This window comes from Aythya marila, assembly GCF_965140915.1.
Source record: "Aythya marila genome assembly, chromosome: 17".
NCBI classification, from domain to species: domain Eukaryota; kingdom Metazoa; phylum Chordata; class Aves; order Anseriformes; family Anatidae; genus Aythya; species Aythya marila.
Window position 1 is genome coordinate 10,992,571 of NC_139058.1, and position 21,342 is coordinate 11,013,912.

General features: G+C 42.5%; 1 protein-coding gene and 1 long non-coding RNA gene across 6 annotated transcripts in view; one reads left to right on the plus strand and one right to left on the minus strand.

Moving 5' to 3' along the window:
- The window catches only part of ARVCF (ARVCF delta catenin family member), a 269,893-nt gene that overhangs the window by 131,007 nt on the left and 117,544 nt on the right, over window positions 1-21,342 (minus strand). For 2 of the 5 annotated variants that reach the window (XM_082774082.1, XM_082774081.1), the window contains exon 1: window positions 15,559-16,030. The exons of the other annotated variants lie outside the window; for them this stretch is intronic. In XM_082774082.1, coding sequence (XP_082630208.1) covers window positions 15,559-15,579 — 21 coding nt within the window. In that variant the 5' untranslated portion in view covers window positions 15,580-16,030. Of the gene's footprint in view, window positions 1-15,558; window positions 16,031-21,342 lie in introns of those variants that run through there. 5 annotated transcript variants of the gene reach the window in all.
- On the plus strand, window positions 12,746-13,461 carry LOC309884797. The gene is made up of 3 exons (XR_014318697.1): window positions 12,746-12,867; window positions 12,995-13,097; window positions 13,332-13,461. It is a non-coding gene; the product is annotated as an uncharacterized lncRNA (long non-coding RNA).

Here is a 21,342-nt window from a genome sequence, read left to right on the forward strand (position 1 = left end):
GCCTCAAAGCCTGCCCATTTTCTTATCTCCGCTCTCCCCGGCTGCGTCGGGCGGCCCAGCAGAAGCTGTCTCAGCACACCTTCGCGCTGCTCTGATCCTGCTAACACGATTGCTGTAAGGAGCCAAAGCATGCACGCATACGCTCCGCAATCTCTATTTCAAAAAGCTCCTTAAAATCCACCAGTTCATCAATCATCATTACAAACCCTCTCCACTCTCTGACCTGACTTATTTGGAGAACAGATTTCAGAGGCCGCAGTTCTACAGATCAGACCCTTAAATCAGGTGCCTTTAATCACATGGTGCCAAACTGTGGGCGAGGAGGCATGGTCTCATTTCCTTCAGCCTGCAATATATTCTTAAGATTGTAACCAATACCTGCTCTGTCACACTTCTTTGCATGTTTAACCTTTACATCACAGTTTTCTACAATTAATCCCCTATCGTTTCTAACAGGCTGTCTCCATGATATTGACACATTGCCCTATATAATTATACACCATAAGCAGGCATTCTCAGCCGCTTCATGAGGAAAAAGGTCCTCAATTAGATTTTAAATCAGAGCGTATTATGACTACTAACTTGCTTTTGACTAAATTGCTCCTTGTCATTGTCAGACACAAACACGCAGCTGATACATTGCATACAACCTTCATTCATCACATTTCAATCCAAGTTCTCTAATAAGGAAGGGCTGAATTCAAGAGTGACACCATTATCGCAAGATGGCTGAAAGTTCAACTCAGCACCAGCAAAAATAACTTGCTGTGCCATCAACACCTTCCTCTTAACATCCTCCTGCTATTATTTTGGTAGCAACTCACTGGCCCCCAAAGATAACCCAGAGCCTGGATCTCCTCTGACAGGCTGTCGCATTTAAGCCACATAAAGGGCCTTTTGGACTGCTAAGATCATGCAATGTCAAGCAAAAAGAATGGCTTCAAAAGACTTTGTTCATCAAAAGGCTTTAAGCAGCACTGCCACGTGTGCTTCCAACATCAGCTTTTCCACTCAGTGGTGATTTCAAGGCACAACAAATTCCAGTGGCAGTTCCCACTGGGCAGCCATTTCAAAGTCCAGAAGAAAACTGAGGAAACGCTTCTTCAAATGATTCATCATTACGTTTTACCCCTGAAGACACAGCCCAGAAATACCTTGCCACTGCTAGGGATTCAATTGCCTCCCAAAGACAAGCCAGCAGGGTTACAGCCAGCTGTCCTGTAGGGTCACACTACTCCTGTGGTCATTCCTCAAACATCCCCACCCAATGTGAGGACCAGCAGAGCCTCCAGGCCCCAGAGCTCCAAAGTCCTTATGTAGTCATGTGGATGACTTCCAGTTCTGGAAGGTTATAAAGAGAAATGAAATTTTAAAAAGTATGTTACAGCAAGGCAGGTACCCAATAGCTGTCAAACTTTGACAGCTGCCAGCTAACCTTCTGCACGTCAGAAAATCCAATGAACCAGAAGTAGAAATATTCAGCTGTTTGCATTGTGTTGTCCTTCCAAACTAAGGGGCACCAGACCGTAGAGGTTTTTCTTCTCTAAATCTTAATAGACAGCTAAATATAGTAAAATGGTGATTATTTCGCACATCTTTAAAGCAACAATTTCCCTCCCAATTAATTTCCAGTTCCTTAGATTAATTATCTACTCAAGTTTTCTTGATTCACACACTGCAAGAAGCTGAATGCATTTCCTGTAAATTAAATTGCCTTCAGAGATAATGACTGACATTCCTAGAAGAACTTCAACTAAGCAAAAGAATCAAAAATCCATTCTATTGAATCTGCCTGGATGGGCAGAAGGAGAAAAGTGAAAACCACTGCCATGAAAACCACAGTCTCCAGAGACTTGTGAAACTCTGGAGGTCGAACTCAAACAATAAGCTATTCTCGCTTGCCCTCAGACAAACGACCCCAACATAATAACAAGCAGCAGTTCTTCATTAGCCCAAATAAGAATGAAGTGCAACTCAGACAAAAAAATCCTGGGAAAATCACTATCGGTGGCAACTTCAGCCACTGTGGACCTGTACCTGAGGAGTCTTAAGGCCTACCGGACTGCATATGGTCCAGAGACCTTTTTCTGCCATGTTTAGTGACAAAGCTCCTGTAAATTTCTGCTATACTTGATTGGAAACTTCAGCGGAGAAGTGGAAAGCAGACCATCTGCAGAGATGTCAAGTAATTCCTGCTGTCAGACCAGAAGTACCAAACTTCACAACTGTATGCTGTTTATGAGGACAAAAAAGTTTCTTATTACTCAAAGCTCTGTCATTTCAGCACATCAAAAGGGAACTTTCAGAACAAAGCACACCTGAAATTAAGTATCTGCTAAAAAGCATACACATTTCAAGCCTGTCTAGATTACTAGCTAGGTATAAGCGGAAATCAGACAACAGAAGGAAGGCAGCGTTAGCCTTCTACACACTGATCTTATAAAATATTTAAGCAGAACATGTGACCATTGGTAATATGCACCTTGACTGAACAACAGGCAGCACAAAACCAATGATTTTTCCCCAAAATCTCTAGTATATGTGTATCTATGGGGGATAGAGAAAAAGTAGATTTAAGAAGTAAATCAAAGCATACACACAAGGAGATGTTACAAGTTTTTATGGTACAGCTCCTGAGACACAGACACAGGTAGGCTAACAGATTCTGAATCCTTTCATTGTTTGAGGAAACAGACACAGGAGAGATGATGCTGCTGAGAACAAAGCTCTCTTACTCACCCCTCCAGCCAGGAACTTCAGCAGTGTGGTTTGTCCAGCATCAGTGCAGAAGCCAAACAAGTCTGTGCTTTAATAATTGATTAAGATCCCACCCTAGCCAAGGCAGTCAGTCAGCTGTACAAGAGTACAAACACACTAAAATGCAGTATTTTTAATTCACCTGCGTATAATTCAAACAAAACATTTATTTTTTCAAATGGAAGTAGAACACAAGCAAGAAGTCCATGTAACAGAACTGCATGGCTGATCCATCAGCTCTATGTGCAAAACCAGGTAGGTTTGTTCCCTTATATTTAGGGATGTTCAAGTCTTATCGGAAAATAGCCATAAAATAAAACAACACTAAGCCTTTTGGTTAGTCTCCCCCCTTCTGGCTCCTGCTGAACAATCTCGTTTTGTGTTCAAGTGAGGAAATCTATGTGAGGAGCAATGCAGACTCACTAGGATGGGTAACACACAAAAGCTTACTTCAACTTCAATAAGATAGGAACAATAATGATACAAAACCACTTCCCATGTTAAAACAATACAAATCCTATTTAGGCTTAGATGGAAAAAATGAACACTTAATTAAAAATTAAGAGTGCACCACATGATGCCCTTTACCTGTCATTTCCTATTTAGTCTACCTACATTACCACCAATCAATCTGGAAGAGATGAACACTGGATATGATTTTAAAAAGCTAACGCCTTAAGGAGACTTCAATTACTGTCTTTTAGACAGAAATATTCTTGCACTGATGCAGTATGCCTGATCATTATACTTATAATGCATGGTTTCAATGATGGAGTTGATGTTACACAAAAATTTGCAAGATAATAAGAATCAGTTCTCCAAAATGATAACTACGACGTTATACACTGGCAGAATACTGTGCCAACAAAAGCAGCTACGAAGACACAGAAGATAAGCCATATAAAAAAAATAACTAGAAACAAATTCTACACTGGAGACTTCCACTTTTTAGGCATTTAGACCTGTAACTCCAACCCTACCCTTTCACAGCAGAAGTGGCAGTCACAGTCTGGATTGCAGTGAAACTTTCAATGGTCCTTGGTGAGCAGAGTTACCTGCAGTTGTCCTCATCTGCAGGTTAAAAACAAATCTAAAACCACAAGTTCATGTTCTGGAGCACAAATTTTCCACTGTACTTGCAATTATTGTACGTGTTGAGGCTCTGCCATTTTTGAGTGTTTCTTAAGCTGACACGCATTTCATACAAAGCAGTCAACACCTGTAAGAATGGTAATTAATTTCTGGGAAAAACCCAACGTGGGACAACCATAGAACTTATCTGGGAAATATATCTTGGAGATATAAAATACTTCCATGAAACATTGCTGAGTATCTCTTCTCTTAATAACTACCTAAAGATGGAGTTGCACAGCTCTGCTGTTACTGCTGGATTTAGAAATAACTGGATTTTAATTAAACCCAGAAGAGGAATGAAAAATTGATGTTGCACCAGCACAAGTTTCTGCTTATTTTTTCTTCTTTCCCTAATAAAGGTGGTGCAGTGATGCCATTTCTACAGCCATGAATAAAACAATCACATTTCTGTTACCAGAGTTCTACAGGACACCCCTGTCTCTAAGGCAAGGCGCGAACACTCCAATGAAAGCATCACTAACAGTTCAGCTGGCATCCACAGCACCGAGGGAGAGACAGACAGAGGAAAAAAGGAGCAGCTTCAGGTCATTAAACTGAAATCCCCAGAGGTGACCAACATCTTATTTAGGGAAAGATTCATTCAAATTTTATAAACCTAGTGAGTGAATAAGTTAACTAGAAAGGATGTTGGTATCAAAAGGGAAATTAATGATGACCTGAATTTAAAACACAGCAATTGCCCACATTACAGACACACTGACTCACAAACCATCCCTGCACTGTAAGAGATTCATAAGAGAAGGTTGCATTCTGGGACATGTCAATTAAAATTAAGAATGAAATAACTCTGTGCAACGGTGCTGAATGGCATTTTCTTTCAAGAGACAAGTTCAAATTGAGATTTCAGCTCTGCAATCAGATTTTCCTTCTTAACTCTTTCATTTCCAATGCAAGGGATCAGCTTGTGACAGTCTTCTCTTCCACTTCAAATTCTCAACTAAATTCAAAGAGAGATTAGAAGGACCCGTTATCTGCCTGAAGCCCAGACCGCGATAGCGCTTCTACCAGAATTGGTAAGATGGGAGCTCTGCCCGAAAGGCACAGCAGCTCTAAATTACCATGAGTGCTGTTAGCAGGATTCAATCTAGAGTTGCAGGGACCAGTTTTTTTTTTAAAAAAAAAAAGAGAGAAAGAAAGAAAATCCAAAAGTGCATTTAACAGTCTGCTGTTACAACCAGTCAACCTGAGCGAAAAATTTATGAGGAATTTGTTCTCACCATTTGCCAGTGTCAATATTTAGGCTATTTTTTCCAACAAAGAAGTCAGTTCCATCACCACACACCATCTCCACACGCTGGCTGCAGCCCACTGCCAACCACACTTCCCAGCACAGTTCACGAGGAGATCACCAACTGCACTCTTTCATGGTGAAACCCCAAGCCCCCGTGGGTCTGCGGGCATTCAGTGCTGCATTCCCACTACTGCTGTGGTAAATACATGTACAACACATCAGAACTGCAAAATAGCATTTCTGCTGAGTACACACTGCATGAAGTGCCAGAGCTACCTTGGTATTTTTCCTCAGGAGAATATGAAGTGGAGTTTTAAGGAGTAAAAGTACCTTTTCCCAACTGCTTAGCCACCCAGCAGTATAGTCTTTGGGATCCACTGCAAAAACTTAAAAATGTAAATAAATGGGTTTAAGTGGCATGTTTCCATCATTAACTTAAGATTTTAAAGACTTCTTATAAAAGCAGTTACCTACATTTTAATACCCAGAAGAAAGCTAATTCTCTGCCCCTTTAAAAGAAAACTGTGGATTTCAAAAAATAAAATAGAACACTTCAGGGAATTTTAAGTACAGGAAGGAGGGATAAGGGCATGGGGGAAGAACCCATCAGTCTTCGTAAATATTTTTGCAACTCCAATTGCCAAAACAGTATCCGCATAATGCACCTCCGCCAAGTTTCTTTGAAAACAAGAAAATTCAAGGAGCAACAATTCACAAAACACACCCACACATTTGCAGTGTATTTATACAAGCACACATAGCACTTCAGCTGCTGCGGACACTCTTCCTTCAGTATTTTGTTGTACATGGCAGATGTTGATTCTGCCAGGGTCTCTTCTGGAAAGCCTCTGGAATGCAGCCAGCCCTGGAACAGGCATTACGGAATATTTGCTATACCTCTTGGTAGAAGCAGCGAAGGAAGAAAATCACGTTTTATCTGAGCATTAAAAACTTGTGCTATTAAGCTGAATTTTTAAAGTGTCAGCTTAGTGAAAGGAAATAAAATAAACAGATCCCATGTAACAAAAACACAAAGATGATTTGGAGATCCAAAAACCAAGCAGCAGAAAAAAAACACTATATATGCACCAAAACCAGCAGCCAGATCTTCAGAAGTGTTCAGCGGATTGCTGCAACCCTCCTGTACGCCAGCTTGTTTGAAATCTGCTCCTCATTTTTGGTTGCCTGTACAGCAACAGTTTTCAAAGATTCGGTCCTCAAACAAATAGTATAAAAGAGTGTATTTCAAATCCAACATGTTAAAAAGGGTGATGACATTTTCAATAACTGAACAGCATTCTCCTTCTCTTTTCATTCTCACAGAGTTAATGGAAAATACTTCCTGTGGATTAAAATATCGAAGCTACAACTGCAAGTACAGAGATTTTTCTGTTGCTATTACACAAATAACAAATTAGCACTTCTTTGCACCTCTTTCTACTGTTGTAGCTAAGGGAGAAGAACAGTGTCAGCTTCATATTTACTGAACACTATTGAAGGAAGCCCTTTTTGCTATCTTCTACATCTAAAATGACTGATGGCGGCTGGTTTTGATGTAATTACAAATGTCTCTTCCCTCCGGAAATAACCTGCTAAAAAGAATATCATACGTTAGAAGCAAAACATTACCCTTAAAAATCGCCAAAGGTATGCACTACTGCATAGCCCTGGTATTCCTGTGCCACTAGCTGGTGGCATGACTGTCACTGATGGCTGAAATGCTGAATAGGAAAAAGAAGAGAGATGGGATGTGATAAGATCACATCATAAAAAACAAGATAAATGTGTCGCCGCAACTAAGACACATTCTAACCTCAGGTAGTACAACACCATGTCATGATCGGAAGAGAAAGAATGACCCAGATAAGATGAAATTGCTAAGGACAAATATGAAATGTTCCTCATCATGCATACATTTACATAATTTCACTGCCATTTACATATGCTAATGTGAGCAACACAGTTTTTCAGAAATCTTGTAAACATTTCTTAGTCCATTCCTTTTGGGCAAAGGGCAGAATGAAGCTCCAGAAAGTACAATGAGCTTATTAAAACCACGACCAAAGAAGGAATAAATAAAAAAAAAAAAAAAAAAGAAAATGGGAGCTGCAGCACAAGGTTCTGACACTGCTGACACTGTGTTATTACTCGGACACGATCACCGTGCAGAAGTGAATTAATGCCCTAACTATCAGACTTCAGAAAGACTCCATACATTTTGTTCGATACCTAGCAACCTGCCTGCCGGCGTGAGAAAGCAAGGACAAGGTTTCACAGAATCACAGAATTTCTAGGTTGGAAGAGACCTCAAGATCATCAAGTCCAACCTCTGACCTAACACTAACAGTCCCCACTAAACCATATCCCTAAGCTCTACATCTAAACGTCTTTTAAAGACCTCCAGGGATGGTGACTCCACCACTTCCCTGGGCAGCCTGTTCCAGTGTCCAACAACCCTTTCGGTAAAGAAGTTCTTCCTATCATCCAACCTAAACCTCCCCTGGCGCAACTTAAGCCCATTCCCCCTCGTCCTGTCACCAGGCACGTGGGAGAACAGACCAACCCCCACCTCGCTACAGCATCCTTTAAGGTATCTGTTTCCACCTAACAGATTCACTAAAATTTCATCCACAACCCTCCGTGTACTTAACCTCACCCAACCACCCAGTCTTCCTTGGAACCAATCCCATAGCCCAAGCTTGCTGCTTCCCTTCCTCCAGAGCACAACTCTGCTTCCCCTCCTATTTCCAAACAGCCACGCTGCTTCTCGGGGTGGGCACTGCTTCACCTGTAACAGCACGCTACAAATGGCACTGGTTTTGAAGACCTAATCATGTAAAAAAGACATTATGTACATCTCGAATTGTTAAGTTTGGGGAATGTTTGAAGTACTGCCATCACCGTGCCCCAGAGAGGTGGGAGGGCTGCCACGTTGTGCTGCTCGGGAACAGGACAGTCAACTGAGGCTTCACGAGGGACTTCCAGCTGCTCCCTTTCCTCACCCAAAGAAGAACACCCAACAGAGGGAAACACCTCACCCCTGAAGTCCAATCACCTCTCTCAGGAGCATTCAAGAATCGCAGGAATGCTCATAAAATATGAATGCAATTTCTCCTCAAATACTGATGATAAGCCTGTATTTATCTAGTAGCAATAAAAAGAAAAGCAACTAGACAGTAAATTATTTGTTTTTAAATTAGGTGCTGCAAAAGATTACCAAGACAACAGAAAACAACTAAGGCATGAGAATGCACAAGCCAAGCAGCACTTCAGGCAAGTAACAAAACGATACCGCTTTTGAAGTTACAAGCACAGAAACAACCATTTGCTTTTCATTAAGGGCAACTGTTAATATTATTAGTTGCTCTTAAAAAAGAGAAGGTCTGCCAACAATCCAACAGTTCAAGGGGACATCGGATGGACAGATGCTGTGAAAGCAGTGAGAGTTATATTTTACAGTCTTAAGCAGCATCAACATGTACTTTATAAATAAAAACACCGCTATTTACAAAGTCACTCTTTCACAACATCTAGCATTTAGGTTGAAATCTTTTACAACCCAGGAAAAGAGTATTTATAACCATTGCCTCATTAGAGCGTCATAAAAATGATTTATAAAGAGCTGCACTCTTAAGAGAGTGAAAACCTTATCTAGGATCCATCAGAGACTTGAAATGGCAAAGACATCACCAAAAGAGCCCAACGGGGCAACGCTGGCATCCCAAAGCATATTGCCAAGCTCTTCCAGATGAGCTGATAACCGGTGTAATTGATGTTAGTAACATAAAACATCTGCTGGATTCAATTTAAATGACAACACATTTCTCCTAATTTAAAGTACACCAACAATGGGAGGATTATCCTGGTCAACATTGCTTCCATTAAGATAAAGGTTTAGGAAGGACAACACATTAACACAAATTAACTAACCACATACTTGGGAGAGCACCAGCAGGGCTTTATGAAGAACCATAGCACCTGCCCTACAGAATTTATGCCAACAGAAAACAGTGGGCGCATGAAAGGGGGACTTCTGGCCACCACTTCCATTTAAAAAGCTAGGGTCTGTTGTGCTGGTGATTAACAAGGATTCAGGGAGGTGTTCACAGAAAAATGCAGCCACCTGCATAATCTGTTTTACAAATAAGTCATTTTGTCCATTAACAACCGTTTGTTTTGCATTACTGTAATGCAGTACTGTGCAGTCTTATATATTGCTTTTAGTCTTATATACTGGTTTTCTTATCCAACCTTTCTCCGTGTCTACTTGGACTTTAACTCCATCTCATTCGAGCTTGGAAAGCTCAAGTTTTTGCATAATGTGCTGGTACAAACACTGGTTTATTTCTTGGTTAAATGCATCACAAAACAAACCAGCTAAGGTCCACATGCTGCTGTGCCTGGAAGCCAAAAGGGCTTTTATTCCCTGAACATTGAATTCCCTTGAGAATCATTTCAAAGAGAAATGCAAATAGCTTCAGATGCAAAACTTGCTCAAATAATTTGAAAGAGTTTACAATTCAAACAGCAGAATAATCCTGATCAACCATGGAACTGTTTACATCTCAGGTCTCTACCATCCACAAACAAATTGTGCTGCATATCCTATCAGCTCCTTAATGAATGGCAAGTTTGTAAGTTGAAAAGTCTTCTGCATGTTCAGGATGATTCTGATCACTGCTACACTGCATACATCCAGATTAATGCTACTTAAATATATACTGCTGCAGCCACAACTCCCCAAGCAAAGACGTTATCTACAATACAAAATTAAGCCCTCACATTCTGGTTTCATTTCAGGCTTTCAGGAACATCTTTCTCTGAACATTACAATAGTTTGGCTGTGAAAGTTTTACTAAAAATAAGAGTTCAGAGCTGTGCCAGGAGATTTAGCTTGCAGAGGCAGAAATTCCCAAGCTCAAACATTCTCCACATTTACTTAGAACAGTTTTCACTTTATTTTTTGAATGCCAAAGAGAAGAGTTGTGATGTGAAGGATAGATGCGTGGGATTAGCCAAAAGGGAAAACTCAGGCATTTCAATTTCCTGCTGTAAGCAGGTGTGGGCTTGACTCATCAAAGAGGCAGAGAACACCACTGGAAGTAATGAATTTTCACATTACTGCAGTATACAGGGAGCACCAAGTCCATGGAAACACCACCCCTTAGTAAGGCAGACGAGATCTTGCTTGCACATTTGTAGATATAAAAAATTACGATTCCCCAGAGAAAGCAAAACTTTAGGCTCTGTGTGCTCACCAAGCCTCTCTTGGGTACTGTTACATCGGTTCACTGTTTAGGCATGCAGACAAGTGAACGAAAGAAAAACAAAGCTGGGTAGCAACCTAATGAAATACATGAGGCACAAAGGACGCTGTGAAATTTAAAACTATCGAAATTTGAGTCTCAGTTTTCCTTTAATCAGTCATTTGTAATACCCTCTCTAATCTCAAGATTTAACTCAGGGACTCCATTCACTCTTGAACCCTTTCTCTTGCTATTTATTCCGGTTGGGACACAGGGTAGAACCATCATTTCCCCTCATCCTTAAAAGGGGAAACAAAAAACAGGGAGACCTACAAGCAAAATCCTATGTTCCATTCTTCACTAGAAATAAAACCTTTGAACATAAACTAAACATCACCTCTTACTATCCTAACCTTATTACTGCTAAAGCTACCCCAATGCTAATTTCCTTCTCTTATGTTCTGCAGCATAAACAAGTCTGTGCATTGCTATGACAAATACTGAAGCCTAATATAAAATAACGAGGAAGACTCCTGTTAATAAAAATATCTTGGAAAGCAGAGTTAAAAAGAAGCAAGTTCCCATAAAAATTACTTAAACCATCCACTATCAACCCTCACATGCAACCCTAACTTCTGCCACTTTCCTCCAAGTCACCACTGCACACTGCTGAGCTTTGCTGGGCAACATCAGTCACACAAAGGACGCCTCTGGAACAACAGCAATTTTCAAGACCATGAAGAACAAGCTGTTTTTAACGCTCCCCTCTGTCCTTGGGAAAATCTGACCAAACCAAACATATGCAGAACTCCCAGGCCAAGTCACGTGAGATATGAAACAACATCAAGATAATATTTAATCAGAAGGAGCAGTTACATGAGATCCAATGTGCATGCTTTTGCCCTTTTCTTTCTCCCTCCCAATCTACTTAATACTCTGCCACCCACTGGCATTAAAGACAATTCTTCTTTTCCTAAAGCGTGTATGGCTCATTTCAGATTTAAAGCTGGACCAGTTCACTGGCCTGACCCACAGAACGGCCCTGAAAACATCTGTGCTTGCAGGACTCCGGGCAACCTGCTGTGTAGCTTGGGAAGCCAGCAGCAGTGAAGGCCAGGGCCTTCGTAACCCAGTGAAGGTAAAACTCCTGTCCCCCCAGCCATACCCACAAATGTTTCAGGCAAAGAGAAAGAACAACTGGCAGAGATTGTGAAATTTTAGTTTCCCTAGTAAAATCCAAATTATCTTAACAATTTTACTTCCGCCTCTCAGAGCAGTATCCCGGGGGGTAGGAGGAGGGCAGAGCGCTGCCCTGAATTAGCACAGGCTACTCAGAAGGTCTGCAGGAGGAAGACACAGTAAGAGAAGTGTGTTATGATACACATACTACATCTTTATGGCTTACTTCATACAAAACAGGAGTTTAGAAGAAGTTTCCCTGCATATAGTTGCACAGTTTTGTATCACAGAAGAAACTACCTTAGAATAACAGAGGAACAGCTGCAGCAGTGGACAGACACGTGGAGAACACACCAGGATCCGTATTCAGAGAAATACGACATTTAACATCCAGCTACAGACACACCTTATACATGACACAGCCACATTCATCCAGTGGCCCTGACCCCACTCCCGCTGAAGCCAGTATTAAAACCCCGGGAGGCAGAACCAAACCCCTCAGATTGTGTTTGAGAACAGCCTTGTCAGAAACACCCAGCCCATCAGTTTCATTTAACTCCAAGCATTTTCTTTCCCATTTCATCTACAATAACGGATATTTCTAAGTTATGAAAGACATTCAGTGTATGTGCCTTTAAAAAAAAATAAAAAATAAAACTTGTATTTTTAGCAACCGCAGGGCTACTTAAGCAAAAAATGCAGCTCTCCCAGTGCTGCCCGTGCACCAGCTCACCTCATGGCCTTTGGGACAGGTGGCTTAGGAAACACGATCACTGGAATGCTTGCTCGAGACACCTGTTGCTGTTACGAAGCTGCATTCACACAGACAGATACACAAATTGGACATTACAAACCTTTGTGTCCCAACAGCTCCAAGAGCACACAACAGCACTTTCATAAGAAAAGAGCTCATGTCACAGCATGCTCAGAATGAGAGCACCTCGGTGCTCCCAGCCCACGCTGTGTTGTGCTGCAGTCATGGAAAAGGACCTGGCTGGGCAACGCCTGCGTTACGAGGCAAAGGCACATCCATGCACCAGAGCCCCCAGCCATCCTGCCAGCAAGTGCCTGAGGAGTTGCAGCACCCCCCCTCTGGCAAGGAACGCCTGCCTCTGCCTCAAGGCTGGCAGAAAGCAGCGCGTGCCTGCACTCAGTTGCTCCAGCACATCGAGTGCCTCTGCAACTGAGTCACGGCAACACGTCCCTCTGCTCAGCTCTGCTGCACAACTGCTGGCACAGGCTTTACTTCGGGGAGCGGGGAGGAGTCAGCGTCAGCCTGCTGCATCCCTTCACTCCCAGGTACCAGAGCACAGCAGAGCTGTTTCAGGCCTACCCTCACCCTGGGCAGCCCGTTCTATGCGAGTCCACGTGTGAATCCACACAGCATCCATGCTAAGTAAGCTCCCTTCTCACTTGGTTTTTCCAGTACGATTTGCCCAGCTGTTTGGAAAGTGATGATGCCTTCACATGCTGCACCTCTGAGAACATTTCTTCCAGAAGATTTCCATCACTGGTACAGGCTCTGTCAGGTATGTCACTAATGCATTATGCAATTTTTCATCCTGCCAGATCTAAGATCTCGTACTTGCTCACATCAGTATCATCCTCTAGCACAATGCTTCAGAGACAAGGTGCTGAGGAGGGGCAGCACAGTGCATGAATTAGTAATGCTCACAAAGCATATTTTCTGAAGCAGAAATCACAATCGAACTGAATAGTTTTTGGCAAAAATCACTATGAGACTCCTCTCTTCACAACTTCAGGGCCCTGAGGCAAGCCAGTAGCTAAAGTTCCAGATCAAAGCTGTATGTCATATAGTGGACCAAAATATCTTGAACAGTCCCAGACTTCGAGATCCTTCAAAGTTTCATGAACTCTGTAGTTCATTCAGGCCGCTGAAGAATTCACACTGCAGATATTAAGGACAGATCCTTGGTCAGCTCATCAGTAGAAGAGGAAAGAGCCATGGGATAACACCAAGAAGGAGACACCAACCTTTACTCTCTTGGCCACAACGGTATTTTTTCAGCACGTATTTCTTCTACCGGTCTTCTGAGATAGCTGCTCTTGTAGCCCAGAACTTTAGGAAGTCTAACTATTCTCAGGAGAAGTCAAAAGGATAGTTAGAAGTTACTGGTTCTTTTTAAATATGCTTCAATAACTGTCTTTTCTCAGATTTTAATGCAAGGAGTCTCTGAAGGTGTTGGGTCTTCTGTTAATGTGGCAGAAATCCCTTCCAGTATCTCCCTCAGTTTTTGTCTATACTGGCTGTGTAGATTTGTCATTCACCTCAGTCATTTATCCATTTGGCTTAGTTTTACTTAATTGTGATCATTAAAGCTAAAAGATTACTTTCTAAAGGCTCTGTAACTGCACAATAAATTTCTCTGACAACACAGTTTAAAACTACTGCCTTTCATTACGCAAAGCCTTCTCTAATATGCTACTGCAGCTTCAACCTGATAAGTTATACTGCAGAAAAACCTCAGAACGAATCCAGAACCATCAGAAAAGACAAAATAACACATCTGTTTGATCTTCTGCTATGACAGGCAGCAGGAAAATTAAAACCATGAGATTTTTTCTTGTTTTGTTTTGATATGGAAGAATTTACAAATTAACTGAAATGCATGACCTGAAGTGATTAACGGTAATCTTCCACTCACTCAAGCTTTTCCTCCTATCCAAACCGAAAAGCCAGGAGACAAGAACACAGCTCTACTGCACATGCCAAATGCATTACGCTTTTTTTTTTTTTTTTTTTTTTAAACACAGTTAGCATTCTGCTCTGTGCCTCATTTCTTCTTCTTTTATTGAGGGAAAAAAAATCCAAGAAATCTGCTAATTATTTATGTATGCAAAATCAACAAGCCTTTGCATGCAATTTGACAGGTACAGTAACTTCAGGCCAGGCAGTATGACCAGGCCCCCACACACCGATAAATCCCCTCCTCCTTAAGAAGCCCACAGGTGGCACAACACACAGACAGGCACCCAAACCACCCCAGCGCTCGGTAACCTCCAGCAGCAGGGCAGTGGCTACAGGGACCAGCTACAGACAAAGGAATGACCACACAGGGGCCCAGCTGAAAGGGCTACTTTCCCCTCCAGAGAAACCAATATCCTCCTTGCATTGAGAAATGGCTCAGCCTCCTGTTACCGAGATGGCCAAGTTGCACACACCACAATTAAAGCAAACAAGCACCTCCGGCAATCCCAGCGTGCTGAACTTACACGGATCCATGGATGTACTATCACAGCATTTTACTTTCTTCTCCCAAAACACACAGTTTTAAATTAAAAAGGTGGAGAAGAAAAAGAACATTTAAGGAAAGCTACAGCACCTCAGCCAAGTTTGAGGAGCAGCTGTCCCCTGCTGCCCCCCTGCACTTCCAGGGCTCCCCCAGCTCACCGGTGGGCGCAGGGGTTCCCCAGGTGAGCCCCGCTACATCCCGGGAGCCTCCCTGATCTCTGCTTATTTACATCTAGCCTGCAACAGCTTCACTCTGCAATGCCCAATGACACTCCAAGGTAAGGAATAATATTTGAAATCTTTTCCCACAGAGCTCTAAGTCTGTTATAGTTAACGAGGTGACAGCAAGGAGAGCTTTCTGTTTAAGGTAACATTTTGAGTCAGAAACTGAAGTTATTTCCCTCCTATGTTCAACAAGAAAATCAGAGAGAAAGCACCGGCATGCTGTATGGGAAAGGCAAACACTTAGCAGAAGCACAACTGCAAAGCCGTTTTTAAAAAAAAACACCGTTTGTAGCTATGCCCTGTCAAAGAGTTCTCCAGATGCACTGAGCAGGACGAGAAGGTCACAGCAAACAATAGCTGCCTTTTTCGCGTTTCATCAGTTCGCCCACCGGAGACAAAAGCGGGATCTCTGCGGAACGCCCCGGCACAAAAGGCGGCGCAGGTCCCCTCCTGGTCCCCTCCTGGTCCCAGCTCCGAGCCCGAGCCGCCCTCCCGGCGCCCTCCCCGCTCACCTGTTGGAGCTCCGCCGGCATGGAGCCGAGGGGCCGGCCGCCCAGCCCGGCACCGCGCGCCTCCCGCCGGCCCCCCGCGGCCACAGCCTCCCGCTCCGGAGCCTCCTCCCTGCGCGGAGCTCCCCCTGCGAGCCGAGCCGGGGTAGAAGACGACAGGAGCGGAGCGGAGCCCCCCGGCCCTCCCGGCGGGGCCGCGGCCCCTCACACGGCGCTCCCCAGGGCGGGACCCGGCAGCCGGGGCCCGGCCACGCCCGTGGGGAGCGGGCAGAGCTCGGCGGCGCCTGAGGGGAGCGGGGCGGCCTCGCTCCGTGCCCGCTGCCGCCGGGCGGGCGAGGAGGGCGGCGGCGGCCCCCGGAGCTTGCCCAACCCCGCCGGGGGCTCCGTCCTGCCGCGGTCCGGAGACAAAAGAGGGAAAATGAAATGTCACCCGGCCGGGCCCGGGAGAGGAGAGGAGGGGAGGGGAAGGGGACCCCTCACGTGGCGCCGCGAGGAAGGGGAGGGCGGGCGGCGGCTCGGGCACTTGGGGCACTTGTGGGAGCTCGGGGCCAGCCCCGCTGCAGCAGCGGCGCGGAAGGACGGGCTGCGGGCACAGCCTCCTCCCTTCCAGAGCTTACCCAGCCACGGGGAGGTTACGGCTCAAACTCCAGCCGCCTTATTTATGTATTTTTCAAGACGTTCACCTGCCTTCAGACCTGTCCCACCTTCACTGCAAGAGGGCCCTGGTAAATTACTGGTTAGCGAAACGGGGAGGTGGTGGTAAGGGTAGGACGGCAAGGGGGGCAGCAGGGTGTAAAGCAGCCCTGACCCAACCTGCGGGCTTTTTCTTGCTCTAAGCCTTGCCGCAGGTCAGGGAGCAGCACTGCTCGCCCTGACCAGGCATGGGGCAGTGGCTGCCTCCCCTCTCCCTCCTTCATGCTCCGTGCCAGCAGCGAGCCCCAGCAAGGAATAAATCCAAGCCTCTAACAGCTGGTGGCTGAACAGTGGTAATTAGGGACTGAAAGCTACTGGAATCAAATTAGAGCCTGTCCCTGGAAAGCAGGGATGGTCAGAGACAGTCAGACCAGACAAAAATAAAAAAAGGAAGGTAGATCACAATCAAATTTTCTGTAATTTTCAGAATAGGCGCCTTTGCACAAAAGGGTCTTGGCATCCAGCTTCAGGTTCCCTGAAACACGCGCCCTGGGTCAACGCAATTACTGTGTCCTTAATATCAATCCCACAGAAAAAAAAAATACATGCAAAGGGGGGCATTCAAGACAGGCAGGAATGTGTCAGACCTTTTTAACCCTAATTTCAGCTTTCCTACCCCTGCCAATGTCAGAGTTCTAGCTGAGTGTTAGAGCTAGGGCTCTGTATTTTAGGGACAGAGGAAAGGGCAGGACTGTGTTACCCAACTCTGATCCTAATTTGTTTAAAAATAAACGTTGTAAAGGTTGACAAAACCTACAAGGTTTAGCTGAATAAAGTATTTGCTCCAGTGGAGGGTAAAAAACATGCTCTATCTAAAGTGGAATAATTTAGAGGCAACCGGTAGCGGCCCTTAATGAAATACTTAAAAGTCAAAGCAAAGTGAATGGAATGCAGTTTTGTATGAGGCTGCTGTACTTGTCCAGCACTCCCCCCCCTTCTCCTTGCCCAGCTTTTCTTCGGTTAACTAACTAACATAGCTCAACTTTTGTTGAGGCCATGCTGGCATGGAAAAGTACCATTCAATTTAGACATGCACATGGACATGTGCCAGACCTTTATACGCTGTCAAAGAAAAAAACATTATAAAGTCTATATCCATAGGGCACTGGAGTAGCTACTCTTGAATGCAAAATGATGAAACTGAAAACCTTCCTGGATGGACTTGCCAATTGTTACTCACATGAGAAGTCTCTCACGTTGTAAACCCACAGGTGTTTTTGCAAGCCATGCAAGATTAGCATTGTTGAATTTTAGGGTCCCACCTTCTGGATTCAGGTTGTTATTTAAAATGATCATTTTCCTCTCAAAAATATAATAGATGCTCATAGGCCTTCTGGCTATAAAGTAAGTTTTGAAAATGTTCAGACTGAAAGCCAAAGATTTTTTTTCCCTATTAAAAAAAAAAGGTACATTTCAAGTCCCCTTATTTCTTAGCCACTTGCAATATTTTAGAGCTCATGTGATTTTGAACGCTAGGGTTTGGCAATGCTGAAGTAAAAGAACTAATTATCTAAATAAGAGTTATGGATTAGATCCCTAAGGTTATACTGAACTTCCAAATTCTGGCAACAAACGCTCTATCCATTAGTATCAGACTGCTGACTACATCCTAAACTCTTTTTTTTTTCCCCACCACCATATTTTTTTTAGCTGAACTTCAATTTCATAATTTGTCACATTTTTCCCAGCTGCAACAGTAGGGTGAAAACCATCTTTTTGCTCTCTGAAAAATTAACAATTGATAAGTAGGAAGGAATTTAATTCTCTGGCTGAGATCCTGTGCCAGTCCATCTTCCAAGTTCTCTCTTTTATTTTCTTCCATTACCCTTAAAAATTTTCTATCAGTAGTGCTGCACTATAGATTGATCTGCTCTCAGCGGCAGTAAAAACGAAATGGTTTACAGCTCTGCCTGGAAACATAACATATGGCTTCAGTGATATGTAACTTCCATAAAGCCAACAGAGCAAGGAGTCACAAGATGAATCAAGAGTCCCAGATAACCATATAGGCAAAGGCCCAATGATCACCCATTGCAATTCCCACTATTAGCTGGCCTGTATTCATATAGGTACCTTCCATGCCAAGGATATTTTTATTGTTCTATGAATTTCATGTAGCAAATGAACAAGGTAATGAGAGTGCTAAAGAAGAGTACATCACGATGTGTCACTGTGCCTGCCATACTGTAATGGTTTTAATAGGGGCAGATGAAAACAGAAAATTATATCCCAAACATAAATCTTGAAATCATCTTCTGTTAGCATTTCCATCATTTTTAAATGTTTTACAAATTACATTAACCTTTTCAGGGCATCTGTACTTGGTCCAAAATTGTTGCATTACCCTAGTAGGATACTGCAAGGTTAGAAACAGAGATCAAGCCAGATAGCCTTAATCAGGGAGGAGGTTGTGTATAAATGGAGGGGTTTATGTCATTCTTATTTAAGAACTTAGTAATAAAGAGGAGGTCTAGAGGATCACAAAGCTGAAGACCAGTATGACAAAGAGGAAGCAGCCACATTCTGTAGAGGGAGACTTAAGGCACTTCAGTAAGTTCAGAGGATTTTCATTTGTATACAAACAGCTTCCATCATGCTACATCTAATATCAGTCAACTCCATTTCATCCAAGTTGTCATATGACAGGATGAGAACAAGGACAGTCTGGTGACAGCACTGCTTACATTAGAAATAAAGGACAAAGGAAGCTACATGTCACTGCATATAGGGCGCAGCTGAATGAATGACCTATGTTTCTTTCCAGCAGCTTTGTTTAGATAAGAATCAACCACATTTTACAGGCTTAGAACTAGAAAAAAATAATCACTTCCTGTTTTATGAAAAAAAAATTAAGATATCTTTACATTTATAACAGAATGACAATGGCAAGGAAAACAAATCAAATTTAAGGCTGGTACTGTGGCCTTAATTTCATAATGTAGTTACTGGAAAGGAATACCAAGACACTGAAATGTATGAAAGACAGATTCAGGATTAAGTATTTTTCATTCCTTACTTTTTGTTGTTGTTGTTATTATCCCCCTTCCCACTGACCCCCCCTTCTACCCCTGGATTTTCTAGATGATTTGTGCCATATTTCAAGCTGAATATTACCATTACCTGCTCAGAAGATGTAAGATCAACTTACGGCATTTTCTCATTCAGAGGGGAAAAGGTGCGCTTTGTCGTTACTGGATTGATAAATGTCTGTACAGTCAACCCTTTTTATGATAGTTTTTGACTTAATTATGATCTTTCTCAAACCAAAACCTGAAGATTTGTTTGTTGTTGTTTTTTGTTTTCCTTTTTTTTTTTTCTGAAGAGAGAATTAAGATGTCAAATACAAAGAAACCTTATTCCAAAGGAAGCTTCTTGTATTTGAAATATATGTAAAATAAGATTGTAAGAAGAAAGAAGAGCTAATTGAGATGGGTTAGAACCAAGGAGAGTATAGTTCTTCTCAATCCTTCATGACAGAATTCTAAAAATGCCACTCTGCCAGCAGCTGAAGATACATTTTAGCTTAAGTCCCTAAACTGAACTCAGACAGTAACCTTAAAAATATCCTTTTCAGATAGTAATTTGGTAGCTTAAAAAGGGAAGCAGCTTTTATACATATATATGTATATATAAAGCATAAATTCTAACATTCACTTAAATCAAAGGCTATAATTGTAGCTGGCACTCAGCCTCAGGCAGCCTGTGGCCATCTTTGGCCATTCTGTTCTCAGTCACACTGATGACTTCAGTGAATTACTCCACAGTTGGGACAAAGCGAACAAGAGCATAATTTGAACCATCAACAGGATGGGCCTAAACTAGCAAAAGGCTCAGCAATTTATCAATGTCATCATAATCCAACATTCATTCTTGTACTCTTTCAGCATTAATTCACAGAGCTTATAGATACCGGAGACAGCAGAAATGGAATTGTAGAGAATTTGGGGTTTTAAAAGCCTCGTCAGGTCCAAAGCTCAAGGGGCTCAGGGGAAGAAGAAGAAATCACCAGTTTGCTTGCAAGTTGCTTTTAAAGTTTCTCCAAAACATTCTTACTGCTACATGTGGAGCAGCAACGGCAGCAGCTTATGAAGACCGGCTGACTACAGCGCGATGTCTTGTAGGGATAAAGGTCTGCCTTGCTCATATGTGTAGGATCAAGGCCTGTGTTAGTAACAAAATCTTTTCATAAAATTGAGAGAGTTCAAAAGGGTTTTGTGAGGATTTAAAACCTTTTTTTTTTTTTTTCCTAGCTGAACTACTACAGTAGTATGTTTGGGAACTGAAATGTAGAAGAAATAAAAATCTTAAGAAGCCAGCACAATTAATCATGTTCTGCTGTCTGAGCTGAGAAATAAACCAGCAGCAGAACATGAAAAATAAATCACAACTTAGAAGGTAAGATGCTTTTCATGTTAATTAGCAAGAAGCAAATGTGTTAAATGTGACTAGAAAGTTGTATTTCTAAAAAATCCTGTCAAGCCTGATATTACTCTTTAATGTTTTAATGTTTACATTTGAATATTCCTGCCTTTTAAAGACATATTTAATAATTACCTGACGTTATACTGACTGAGCTTGCAACAGTCAGACACATCGTGCAAAGAACAACTGAGATGCCCCTTTACCTACAAAGGTGCACAAGGCAAGCTGAATTTTTTTTTAATGTTTCTGTTGTATGTACTACTAGAAAAAAACATAGTCCTGTTGGTAGAGCAATGGAAAATTAAGGAAAATTATTATGAAACTGAATTTGTCATTCAAATTAAATGATTTTGATTTAAACCTTGCAAAATTCCAGGCCCAAAAGGTGTGGAAAATTATTCTCACTTGCACACTTCTTGGCAAACAAAGCAAGAAAATCTCTGCCTTTCAGTTGCTTCCAAAACCTCATTCAATAAAAATTCACACAAAACAAAAGAAGGTGAGGCTTTCCAAGTCAAATGAAACTGCAAGAATATTTCTGAGATGATTAGGGAAAATGTGGTCATTGCTTTGCACTATTGTAATCATTAGCATAAGGCAGTTGCTCTCCTGCTGACAGACATTAGATGGCACTTTGGAATTTTGCAGTTCCCATACAAAGTTTCAGAGCAC